The sequence below is a fragment of the Neolamprologus brichardi genome, chromosome 17 (assembly GCF_056152115.1).
Source record: "Neolamprologus brichardi isolate AB-2024 chromosome 17, ASM5615211v1, whole genome shotgun sequence".
Lineage (NCBI taxonomy): Eukaryota > Metazoa > Chordata > Actinopteri > Cichliformes > Cichlidae > Neolamprologus > Neolamprologus brichardi.
In genome coordinates this window covers 32,793,666-32,806,438 of record NC_142120.1, presented here as the reverse complement: position 1 = coordinate 32,806,438, position 12,773 = coordinate 32,793,666, and the positions used below count along the sequence as shown (strand labels likewise).

The 12,773-nt window shown below is 42.1% G+C and overlaps 1 protein-coding gene across 1 annotated transcript in view; it reads right to left on the bottom strand.

Moving 5' to 3' along the window:
- Positions 1–2,386: 2,386 nt before the first annotated feature.
- raver2 (ribonucleoprotein, PTB-binding 2) overlaps positions 2,387–12,773 on the bottom strand; it is a 101,523-nt gene continuing 91,136 nt past the window's right edge. The window contains exons 12-16 of the mRNA XM_006808134.3: positions 11,822–12,003; positions 11,007–11,117; positions 10,014–10,115; positions 8,522–8,740; positions 2,387–6,987 (exon numbers count right to left, since the gene is read on the bottom strand). Coding sequence (XP_006808197.2) covers positions 6,847–6,987; positions 8,522–8,740; positions 10,014–10,115; positions 11,007–11,117; positions 11,822–12,003 — 755 coding nt within the window. The 3' untranslated portion in view covers positions 2,387–6,846. The remainder of the gene's footprint in view (positions 6,988–8,521; positions 8,741–10,013; positions 10,116–11,006; positions 11,118–11,821; positions 12,004–12,773) is intronic.

Here is a 12,773-nt window from a genome sequence, read left to right as displayed (position 1 = left end):
TGTGTCGTGTTTTGTCTGTCAGTCCAAATTCAGTATCATCACCTTCTGAAAACAGCTGGTTCTGTACACTACAGTTTGCAAGTAGGCATGCTAAGATTGCTCTAGAAAGACCTTATTCACAGTAAAACAATATCAATGTAAGTGTGATATAAAATCTTTGCAAAATCTAATGTATATTTCAGGTCAGAAAAAAACCAAAACAAAATAAACTTCACATACTTAAAAAGCAGAAGCTGTTTACAAAGCGATAAGCAACAGCAAATCCTAGATTCATCTACAGCCATTAAAATGTGTTAGAAAAAAACCCTCAGAAATACTTTAGTATTGCAAAGCTTTGTGATCAACACACACACGCAGTCATTCACTATTGCAAAGTCCAGCATCAACGCTGGTCTTGTGTAATACGCAGGATACATATTGAGTACAGAGGCATCGCACCGATGCTGAGAGGGAGCTCGGTTTACACAAGAACAGAAAGAAGAAAGAAAATTGTGGATTTGGCTGTGTTTGTGCAAATTCTACAAACAAATAAATCACAATTCAGCTAAACTGCACAAGACACAACATTTTCTATTCTAATGGAAACGGAGCTCTCAGACAATCAGCCCGACTGTTTTTTCATGTCATTTATATAGCTCCAGTCTATTAACAACTCCTTTTTTTGTTAAAGTTGCATTTGCACATAGTTTATCCAGAGCTCTAAAGTCTAAAAATCAACCACGCAACACAAGACTGGAGAGCATCCTTTAGTTCACATGTACAATCGTCAGGAGGCCGTCACATGTAGCTGGTGGTACAGAGAGGCACAGAAAATAAAGAAACTGCCCTTTATCTTATCAATCTAACCCATATAACAAAATAACAAAAAAAAGGAACTGGAACTCAACATTAGTGAAAGCCTTAAAAATACTATTTGTACTGTGAATGTTGGGAGGAAGATTATATTGCAACACAGGTTCTTTTTTTTAACAACATAGAGAAAAGAGAAGTGACACCAGTGAATCTTGACCTGTAGGTTGTGATGGGAGAATGTTGAGTTACTACACTGCACCGAGCATTTGAATGCACAAATTAAAAACTCTCCAGAATGCAAAGGTTTGGTTCACAGTGAAACCAAAAGCCTGGAATTCTCCCCAAAAATCCTACTGTTAGCACAAATCATTAAGTATTAACAATGTGCCTTTTGTCCTGTTTTCCTCACAGTCTTCCTGTTAATGGGGAGTTTTTCCTTCCCACTGTTGCCAAAGCTCTTGCTTATATGGGGTCATGTGATTGTTGTAGGGTCTTTACCTTAATATAAAGCACTATTTGTATAAATAAAAGTTAATTGAACAGAGCCAGCACCACAGCACCCCCTGGTGTACGTGTTTACACAGCCTCTATGCATTCACTGTGTGAAACTGCCAGTCAGACGTGTCACGGTTTCTACTTTCTGTTTGAAGGCTGAAGGCCCCTCGTTTTTATCCGACTGCACATTCAGTTCTGCTTTCTTTGTGTGACAATTTAGGCCAAACAGTCCCAACACATGCCTTCTCAAACAGGTCCAGGATTGCAAGGATCTTTTAAAATCATTCTTTGAAGCTAATGGGATTGCAATGGATCGGATGACAATAATAGAAACACACAGTTTTATCCTTTAAAATGTACCTGGTGCAAATTTAGTTGGATTGTCTGGCATAGAGTTGCATTTGAAAATGTTCTGAGTATTCAGTCATGTCCAAGTTACGTCTCTGAGTCCACAGTTAAGGCTGCTGTCGAACCTTTGTCAGAGCACACAAATGTTTTTCTGGGTTTGTTGAGGAGGCTGGATGATTCACTCTACAGGCGATAAAATAACACTCCTAATTATATGACTGTCTTATTATGTCTTCATCGAGATTCAGCTCTAAACAGAAGAACTGTGCCAGAGCGAAATGGTGTTCGAGAGTCCATCTAATACTCATACTCTACCAAATGAGAGGAGACATCTTCTGGAGTATGAGTATGTGTGTGTGTGACAGCTCTACAGGTACATGCAACATGCAGGAGTCTGGCAGACAGAAACACTTCACTGAGCAAGGAGACAGAATTTAAAAAAAAGAAAAAGATATTCCTGCAGGCTGAGTAGCTGAAGGCAGCTGGAGTTGTTTATCCATCGCTCTCTTTCTTTCAGCCCGTCTCTCCTTACTCCCATTAGCTGCCAGAAGCTCATTTTTAGAGAGCTTCAGCCCCATAAGCGCGTACACAGCGCCAGCTAAATTCACCCCGCCGGCTCAACTCATAATGTGCGAATTCAGGAACGTTAAGAAAGCTTCGAAACGAGGGAGGTATTTACTGAAGGGATGACAAATGGAAGTTTGGAAGCTGTGGCAAACAGTTTAACGATGCATATCTGCTATTGGTAGGATCATTTTCTTAAACCAGAGGAGTCGCCCCCTGCTGGCCATGAAGATTTTTAAAAAAATGCAGGTCGACTTTTCACAGGCCCATCTTTTATTTACAGTTTATGAGCCTGATGGGCCTTGTAGCACTGCTCCTTATTAGTGCCCTTTAAAGATCCTGGGACTGTAACAATTTCTCTTGTAACCTTTGTGTTTTTGCATCTTTAACTTCATTGTTGTGCTTACTCACACTTATGTGCTTAGTCTAAAGGGGCCTCTGCACACTTCTATTAGATGCAAATGTAATCAATAACTAAAAACACTTCTTACAGAACACGTTTGCTCTGTTTATCCCCAGTTGCTGACGAATAACAGCTTGAATAGTGGAAGGACAAGGTCTGTGTGAACTGGGCAGAGAAGGATAGCGGGGTGTGTTAGATCAACAATGCCACCTGTTTAATGTTACACCGGCTAACATGGCTAACCCTGAAATATGAGAAGAAGAATAGAATTACTGCCAAGTCTTAATTAACCAGTCATTCAAACAATGGTACTGCACTGAATCTCATTTCCTCACTTAGATTATTGGGGGCTGAGAACTATTCAGACAATTCCCTCCTGAATTTGAATACATTTTCTGGGAAGTCTTTTATAAATAAATAAACATGTTTAAAAAAGAGCAAAGGTACTTCTGTGATAGAAAATGAGGTCTAAAAGATCCAATCTTTATGAAATTGAATGGATTTAGTCCACAGTTTTCAGACGTTCTGCAATATTGTACATAGTAACGACACTACGCAGATAAAAAAGATGACACAACTGATGAAAAACCACTAAAATGATTCAGGCATCACTGACTTTAGTAAGAGGATCCAGACTGGACAGACAGACAGACAGGAGAGCAGAAAAGCAAACAGTGCATTTCAAAGTCTGCTGCCTCAGCTGTTCATCTACAAAAGGCCCTGCTCATAACGCACACAGAGAGGCTGACATAGACGGGCGCTTCTAACTTAAAAGAGGTGAAGGTGAGAGCTGTCACCTGACAAAAAAAGAAGAGCAGAGCTGGAGTCCAGCTGGCTGCCTTTATTTTATTTTATTTTATAGCACTCGGTGCTGGGAAGCAAATCAAACTGTGGCCCCGAGACAGGCCGCACAGCCAACTAGTCCAGACGACCACATCGCCATAAAATCTACTGAAGCACTTTGAGCTGATTCACAGGAGACCCGAGCAAAGCACAGTACAGCAGGGGGGAAAGTAATCTATTAAAAGAAGTGCTTGAAAGGGTCACGTGAAAGCTGATTTGACTGCTGACACAGACTTCATGGCCAAATGAGGTTCACTCTCCTTAATTTCTAACAAACGAGCCGCCTACGAGAACAGCTCAGCAGATAATGAATTTATCTAATGTGCAAATTCATATTGCTGCTGTGCTTTTAAAAGTACAGGTATGTAACGGGGAGGTACTGGGACAGATGGTGTGAGAATGCTCACATGTTTTCAACTGCTCTACTCCTCCACCTCTGTGCCACGCAGCTCTCCACGTGTACACTTTTTGTTTCCCAGAACCAGCCAATCAGAAGGGAGGGTGGAGTTTTTAAGTCCGTGGATGAAGCCTAGCCTAGAAGCTGAGAATCATGCAAAGCTACTCTAGAGTCCAAGATCAACAACGTGGAGGTATGAGCAGAATAAGGGCACTTTAACCATTTGGATGATGATTAGGCTCCATGAGAGGTGTTTTGAGTCCCAGCTTTAGTTACAAGATTTCTGCCTGGTGACGTTTCAGTTTGTGCAGGTATATAAAGCTGCTGCTGTAATCAGGGTTGCACCCATGTTCTCAAAATGAACTTCAAAGGAGAGGTTTAGGGGAATGTTTTGGCCCATCTTAAAGTTTCATAGCCTTTAAATGGCTAATAAAATAATAATAATGATAAGAAAAGAGGCGGTCCGATAAAATGGGGTGGAGCTGTGAGATGGGAAAGTTGTGCGACAGTTTTCACTGGCTTCACTGTAATCTGAAGACCTGCGACATCACGGAGCACGTGAGAGTCCATTTATTGCAAACCACAGAAAGCAGACAAAGACGGAACGGAAAACAGGAAGGTGGGCTTGCGTGTTTATCGCCCTTAATTTACCGTTGTTTTTTTCCCCCCATTTTAAGAACAATCCTGACATTCGGCACACCCGTCACACAGGCGGCAGCAAACTCACACCAGATTACTTGGACTAAACCAGTGTGCGAACATTATATATCACCAGTCACTGGTGTTCACACTAGTTGGGAGCGTGTGCTTTTCGGTGTGGCTGCAATAACAACATATGTATTTTTCTGCACAGGAATATTAAAAAAAATTGATTTTGAGCAGAACGTGAAGACAGACAGGAAAGAGGAGAAAAGTTTCACTTTGCGCTGCGTGAACGGCAAAATTGTTTACACTGCAAACTTCTGCACAAGCTCTACATTCAACCTTCCAGCAGGAGAAGTGGGAACCTTAGTTATTGCCAGTTTGTTAGACACAGAGGGCCGCATGCACAAACCTAAAATCCAATGAATTCTAAAATTATGAATAAAAAGTAAAACCTCTCCTCTGTAATGAACACTGCACAAATTGCCTGGATACTGCCTGTGCCACAAATATCTCACCGGCAGAAAAATGCACATTAAAGTGGACCTATTATGATTTCCTTCATCACATACAGCATCTATACTGTGACAATAGTGTGTGCTCATATGAAATATGAACACATTTTCAAATAATGAGGTATTTTGTTTTTGAGGACCAATCAGAATAAAGTCGATCTAAAGAGGGGGCGTGGTCTTGTTTGAGTCAGGGGATGAAGCCCAGTGTAAGCCTGTAAATCATGCAAAGCTACTCTAGCTAGCAGAGTCCAAGATTGTCAATGGTGGTAATGAGCAGAATAGGTCCACTTTGATAATTTACCCCAAAACACACACATAAAAAAGACCCTCCCCACAAGCATGAAATTAAAGTGCAGAAACTCACATGCAAAGCAGCATGTTAGTAGCATCTCGTGTGCAAAAAAAAGAAAAAGAAAAGAGCTGAAAACCGTACAGACCATCTTATACAGCATACAATCTTACTGTTTTATTATAACAGCGACTTATGCAATATGCACACCATGCAAATGTATCCAAAATGACTTTCAAATGTCACTGCCAGTTAAATCTCTCAGTAATGACTAAATGCTTTTGTTTTTGGCTAAAAACAAACCACTTATATTGTTTTTTAAAGGTGATCCTGAAGCTGTTTCACCACTGCCAGCCATCAGTTGATCATTTCATCCAGCTAAGATTTGCTACTCACGAGAGAAGCAACAGCACATGTTTTTTAACAGCGATTTGAGTACAACTTTATTCGCAAAAGCAAACACACTCGAAACCTGCTTTGATTAGTAAATTACTTGAATTGCCTCGTAATATTATTATATTACAAATATATAACAGTATAGGTATAAACAAAACAAATCAGACACTAAAAGGTTTTACCTTCATTCATGTTGTACAACAGGCTCGCAGAGGAGCTCAGAAACATCCATTGTATGTGATATTGTCTGTTACACATGGCTTTATATATTCTGTATTACACTGCACTATTTACACCAGCCTTTTATTATCCATCCAGTCATTGTAAGAAAAGTCCATTCATTGAGGGAAGCTTTAAATTAAGGGCTTTGATTGGTTTAGGCCCTTTTTTTTTCCTGATGTGCTCCCAAACCTTGGGATTGAAATGGCTGACATTTCCTACAGATACAGCAGAGCGGCACACACACACGCGCATAAATACGCACACACGCGTACTCTAAGCTCGGGGGGGTATTTAAAGAGAAACCTGGTCTAATAAAAAGAAAAGAGAGAAAAAAGAGGGAAGCGAGAACAAAAAGATGTCAGACTGGCTGACAAATCAAAGGGCGAGTGTGCGACATCAGACACGTTCAGTCTTTTGAAAAAAAAAAGGGAGACTGGGATGGGGGGGGGGGGGGGGGGGGGGGGGGTAGCTGGCTGCATGGCCAGTCCTAAGACAGTTTCAGAGGCAGACGGCGGGCCGCCCTGCTTGCAAATACAAAAGCTGCTTGTACATACAGATGCAATATACTTCAATTTACATGATATATTAGAAAAATTGTACAAGACAATAGTAGTTAAGTACAGTTAACACACTGACTGTGAAACAACAGCTTAAGTTAAAGAGTTAAGGCTTGAACAGGACAAAAATAACACTGTGTGTATATATATGTGTGTGTGTGTGCGTGTGTGTACATACGTGCCAAGATCAAAGAGCACTATGGCTTCATTTCACTCGAGCCATCTGCAAACCTAAATCTTTCAAACTCAACACTGACTTTTGTAGGACTGCAAAATGGCAGCCACAGAAAGGCCACTAGAGGGAGCTGTGACATCCAGCAGACATCCAGCTGTTTGCGCCTCCCTCCCCTAAGCTTTTAGGCTTCAAGGTGGTTCGGTTCAAACTAGAGCCTCTTCCTCTTAAAGTAGTCAGCGTACTGCCCCCCCAGGCCTTGCGAGTGCTGCCCGATGTAGGCCGCATCGGATGCCGTAACTTCCTGCACTGCCAGCTGAGGATACTCCCTCTTATGGCCCCTCGTCTGGTTCTGATGGGTTAGAAACAAGAAGAGAACGGGAGGAAGAGGTGAGGAGGGATTATGGACGTTTGACCTGGACGTGTATGAAAACACTTGTAGTTGGAAAGTCACCAATAAAAACCATATATTTCATTTTCAAATACTAAGGAAATCTTTTTTTATTATCATGAAAAGGTTTATTGTTTATCCCGGGAATATTACTCTTGGTTTCAGACCATTTTACCAAAAATATATTGTCACAACTGCCACTTCAAAGAGAAAATTTAATTCATCTCAGGACTTCGGTTGTCCACTACTATAAGTTTCTGTTGTCTACTTGACATAAAAAAAAACAAGTCACTAAACATTTTGTTTTCTGCATCTTACTAAAACAAGTGCAGCCTTGCTAACGATCTGCAGGAGATTAACCCTAAATTACTGAAATGATCAACTAACATAGAAGGTCGGTGACAAAGAAGCGTACAGGTTTGTGCAATTTTGACGAATAAGCAAAAATCCTGAATTTGCATGCATTTGTGTGTAGTAGCACAAACAAATGCAAATCTTTGAGGAGATGACGCTTAGCTCAGACGTCTGGCCCCGGTCTGTTTACGTCACTGTGCACTCTCTCTCGCTCTGTGAATCTCTTCCACCTCCGTGTCTCCTTGAGTGACTTTAACGGCCTTCAACTATGCAGGGAAAAACATAAATAAAAGCTGCACTGAATGGTAGTCTACTGGTTGATTTAAGAGAGAAAAAAGAGGAAACAAATTCTAAGCAAGCAGCCTTTATAACACTGCACTGTTAGGTTTGAAAGCAGAAACGCGTGGAGCTACTTGCAGCTAATGCAGACCAGCACAGACCTTCAAATGAGAACTGGTATTTAAATCTCTGGCAGCACTGACATCAATCTGTACACGTCACACTGCTGCCTGGAGCTCAGCTTTATTGTTTTTAGTCACTGTTTTTGTGTTTGTTTCAGTCTAAAGTGCCTATTTCCTGTTCTTCTTTCACATTAAAAGGCTTACAAGGAAAGGAACGGATCCTAACATTTGACCCAGTATAGCAGCTTTTAATTTGAAACATATATGCAGGGAGCATAGAGCCACATCCCAGCAATTTCTCTGCTTTTATTGTAAAGCAGTCGCACCCTCAGCAACTCTTTTTTTTTTTAAAGCTAACCACAGACAAATACTCCTGCAGTACAGACAATAATCTCTACACATATTTATTATACTAGCAACGATTGCCCTACTACACATAAAAGCATACAGAAAAGGTTAGCACAATATATCGCTTTTCAATTCAGCAGGATGAGCAGCAACCCCGTTCCCAGATCCCCACTGTCAACAACGAGTGCAGCGCTCTAATATCAGAAGCTGTGGAAAAAACAACAATTCAACATTTCACTTAGCTGCAATATGAAATGTTGAATTGTTGTTATTTGGCCCAAGACGAGTGTGTCAAAAAGAAATGAAAAGGAAGGAGAAAAAACCCCTAAAAGAATGGAGACAAAAAATGTGTTTCGTGTCTCATACGGGATCATGGGTTGTTCTTTACTTACATAGTAATAGGTGTTCCAGTCCGCAGCAGCGGTGTGTGCGTGTGTGACAGGGTTCGGTGCGGCCGCAGATGGGTGCGGTGCCCCGAGGAAGCCGGGCATTAAGGGCAGCGTGCTGTAAGCTGGGAGCACGGCGGCGGCAGGTAGGACGGCCGGGGGAGGAGCCGCACCATTACTGACCGCGTGCAGAGACACTCCCAGAGGCTTACACACCTCCACCTCCTACAGGAAACACAGAAACAAATAGTAGTAGCTTATTCATTGATACGATTCAAAGGTATACTCAGGACACCAAGGAAAATGGTCTCTGAAGCCGTTTTTTGTTGCCGTGTTACTGTTTAGGTGCTGACAGAATCTCATAACATGAGAAAATAATTGACAAAAGTGTTTTATTCATGTTAGCTTTTCTGCCCTCTAGTGTCTGTTATGAGGCATATCAGGCAGGCTCATTCATACCGGCTTCCTGTCACAGGGGCTTACTCTCCGAGGCAACCATCCCAAATCAAAATACTCATGCCGACATATACACCGCTCAATGTAACGCCTTTGTCAAATGATACGAAGGATTTCTCAGGCAGAGTTATCAAAATTTCCACGAGCTCAGGACGCCAGGGTCCAAGCCAGCTGTGCAATAAGATCTATGACATCATCTTCTAAGAAAACATCTTACATGCAGTCGTGTTTCCATTACATCAGAGGACATTACTTTTGCCTTATACTTATTCATCCTGGAGCCTTACTCTAATTAATCATTCCACCAAAAAGCATTTATGATTTACCTCAAAGGGACTTTTAGTCCCCAAAAGGGAGGCGAGTCCCCGATTCATCACAACGTGAAACTGATCTATGTCCCCCCACAAGTAATGCACATATGCTCACATCCTCCAGCAGCAGCAGCAGCAGATAAGCCTGGATTTGGCTGCTCATTGTGTGTGGAGACGGCTGGCATCAGCTGCTGGGTGCAGAGTGATGCGTTCCCTCTAACAGGGTATCGGTGTCGCCGAGAGGTCAACCTCTCCAAATAAACATGCGGATGAACTTCATGTTAGTGCCAGCGCGCGCGGATAGCTTACACTCTGTCTGCAGGATAGGAAGCTGTTTGGATTTTTCAAGAGTGTGTGTGTGTGTGTGTGTGTGTGTGTGTGTGTCCGTATGGTCACAGACAATCTAAATGAGCTTATCTTACCCTAATATGAATTATTTGTATGTTCTAACTAATTTAAGAAGACAAATGAATAACTTGTGTAAAAATGCTTATCCCTGGGACACGCTGGGTTCGTTAGCTTTGCTGATACATGCATGATAACTGAAGTGAATGGCTACGGAGGCTGTGTGTGTGTGTGTGTGTGTGTGTGTGCGTGCTTGTTCGTGCGTATACTTGTGCACAGGATTTTGTTTTCTCTTCTTTTCCAAGCAGCTAGTTGAGGGATAGCACCTGGTCAAGAGAGCCGTGTGTGTTTCAAAGAGTTTATGGTGTGTGTGTGTGTGTGTTTACCTTGCTGGCGTAGCTCTGATTGGCTGTTGCTGGCTGGGAGTAGTATTGAGTGACTGCCTGCATGTAGGAACTGTAATCTCCATAGGTGGACACAGCTGGAGTCTAGAAAACAAGATTTCACATCCATTGTAGTTTTGTTGTGTTTTTTTTACACTGCTTAAAAAAATTAAGGGAACACTTTAATTTTCAAAGGAACAAATTAGATCTCAAAGGGGAAAAAAAATCATGCTGGATATTCATACCAAATTTGGACTGGGTAACGTGTTAGGAATAAAAGGATGTGATGGAAATGAAAATATTGAACCTACAGAGAGCTGAATTCATAACAAACAAAACATTTTTTAAAAAAGTGAAAAAATGGCAGCGGCCAGTAGACTTCGGTTGTCCGTGTTAAGGGCCTTGTCTCTGGAATCTCCTTCATGTTCTTAAGACTGTGCTGGGAGACACAGAAAACCTTCTGGCCATATGCCATCCTGGAGGAGTTGGACTACACGTGCAACCTCTGCAGGGTCCAGGTATCACCTCACGCTAACCGTAGCGACACTGACCCTAGCTAAATACAAAACTAGTGTCAAAGAGTCAGAAAAGATGAGGAGGGAAAGACTGTGAGTGACCTCCAGCTGTAAAACAATTCCTGTTTTGGTGGTTGTCTCATTGTTGCTCCTCCAGTGCACCTGCTGTTAATTTCATTAACACTAAAGCAGCTGAAACTGATTAACAACCCCCTCTGCGACTGACCAGATCAATATCCCAGACGTTTAACTGACCTGATGCTACACTGATTAAAAAGTGTTCCTTTCATTTTATTTTTTAGCACCGCAGCTACTTTTTGTTAGTTGCAAAATATTTTAAGGTGCTTGCACAAAGAACACATTTACAGCAAACTGAAGTGGACAGGACTCTGATGCGAGGATGGAGAAATGAAGGAAATACATTTACATGGAAATACATGGATCAAACAAAAAACAACACAAACAGGTGTGTGTTTGCCACCTGAGTGTGCTCCTTGCTGTAGTCTGCGGCCGTGCTGTCCTGTGGCGCGGCAGTGCTGTAGCTGTGGGCTTGTGCCGCCTGATAGTGCTGGTACCACTGCTGCATGGCCTCCTAAGACACACACACACATTACCAAGCATGAACAGTGCTTTCTTGTCTTTGCGTGATTGTTTTGTTGTTTTTTTCTTTGCCACCTTTTAATTTTTTTTATGCGTCTCATTAAGTATTGTTCCTGCTCTCCAGCGTTTCGCTCCTCTGTCTTTGTCTTTCCAGACAAATTAAACCGACCGTTTTATTGGTTATCTAATCATGACTCATTTGTTTGGATGAGTAGAGTGTAATTAACATTTCTAATGGGGTTTGGTACTTGCTGCGAGCATCAGATATGTCACCTACTGCTGGAGGAGGAAGAAGCGCAAAAAAGAAAGAGAAAGAAAGATGACAAACAAGCAGTAGAAGGGCTTTGGGACTTGTTCTGAGTGGAGTGTTAGGCGTGAGAAGGAGAGCAGGGACAGATGGAGACACGCAGTGCTCGCTGCCAAATCCACTCTCATACTGTCTGTCCAAATATCCATACCCATTCCCATCTCTTCCACCACCCTGCCTCCCCTAGTTACCGCTCATCCTGTCTCTGCTGCACCCATCCAGCCGCGCTTTGTGTATCCATCCATCTACTCAGCAACACATGCATCAATAGCATATTTGAGGTCCAGTACTGCCTGTTCACACTAACTGAATGTACAGACCCCAAAATTCAGCATTCATATTTGTGTAGTGTGTGTGTGTGCACACGTGCATGTGTTGTAGGGCAGCACCTGTGTGTATGCTTGGTTGTACTGGCTGTAGTCAGTGGAGGAATCTGTGCTGTACGGGGCAGCGGTCGTAGCTGCTGCACTGTGGGAGTAGGAGCTGGAGCCCTGGGAGACCACAGGAGCGACTGAGCTGTTGTAAACTGCAGAGCTGGGTTGTCCTCCCTGGGCTTTGCTCCCCACTGAGCCTATGGAAGAGTGGAAGGGAGAATGGGCGACAAATGATGTGTTAATAATCATAATGATGTGGGTTATCACACAAACTGCCCTTTTTTGTAATTTATTTAATTTAATTTTGTATTTTTTTAATATTTCCCCACACCTCTACACAATAAGTTAAATACTGGTAGAATCAGAGACAATTCAGTATATAGAGACAATTATAATCTAGAACCTGTTTCATGTTGTTCATGATTGAGATGCTCGTGGACACTTTTGTACGTGTCTGATATGAGGTTTCCAACTGATTTTATTCATTTAGGTGTGTCTGTGAAGGTTCTCAGTCATCCAGGTCATCGTAGTCAAAGGAGCTTGCAAAGAAAAGCGTCTGGACTTCTTTAAGTTGCTTGAAGACGTTTCACCTCTCATCCGAGAAGCTTCTTCAGTTCTAAGGTCAAATGGTGGGGAGTCCCAGATTCAAACCTAGTGGGAGTAACCCCCGCAGAGGGACAAAAGGACCCCGTGATGATCCTCTAATCGCCTGAGCCAATGTTATGAGCCAATGTTAGGAGAATTGTTAATAAGTTTGTGGCCGGCTATAGCACCCCCATTCATTTAGGTGTTTAAAACTGATCTGATTAACAGAGGTGATAGAATTGATCACCGGCTGACCTGAATTGCTCTTCTTGAATAAAAAAGCTTGACTAATAAATGAGCACAAAATGCTTTTAAGTGCTGCAAAAGCCGGGACGTGAACTCTGGTGCAAAAGCTTTATGGTTGTTGTGCAATCGTGTGCTC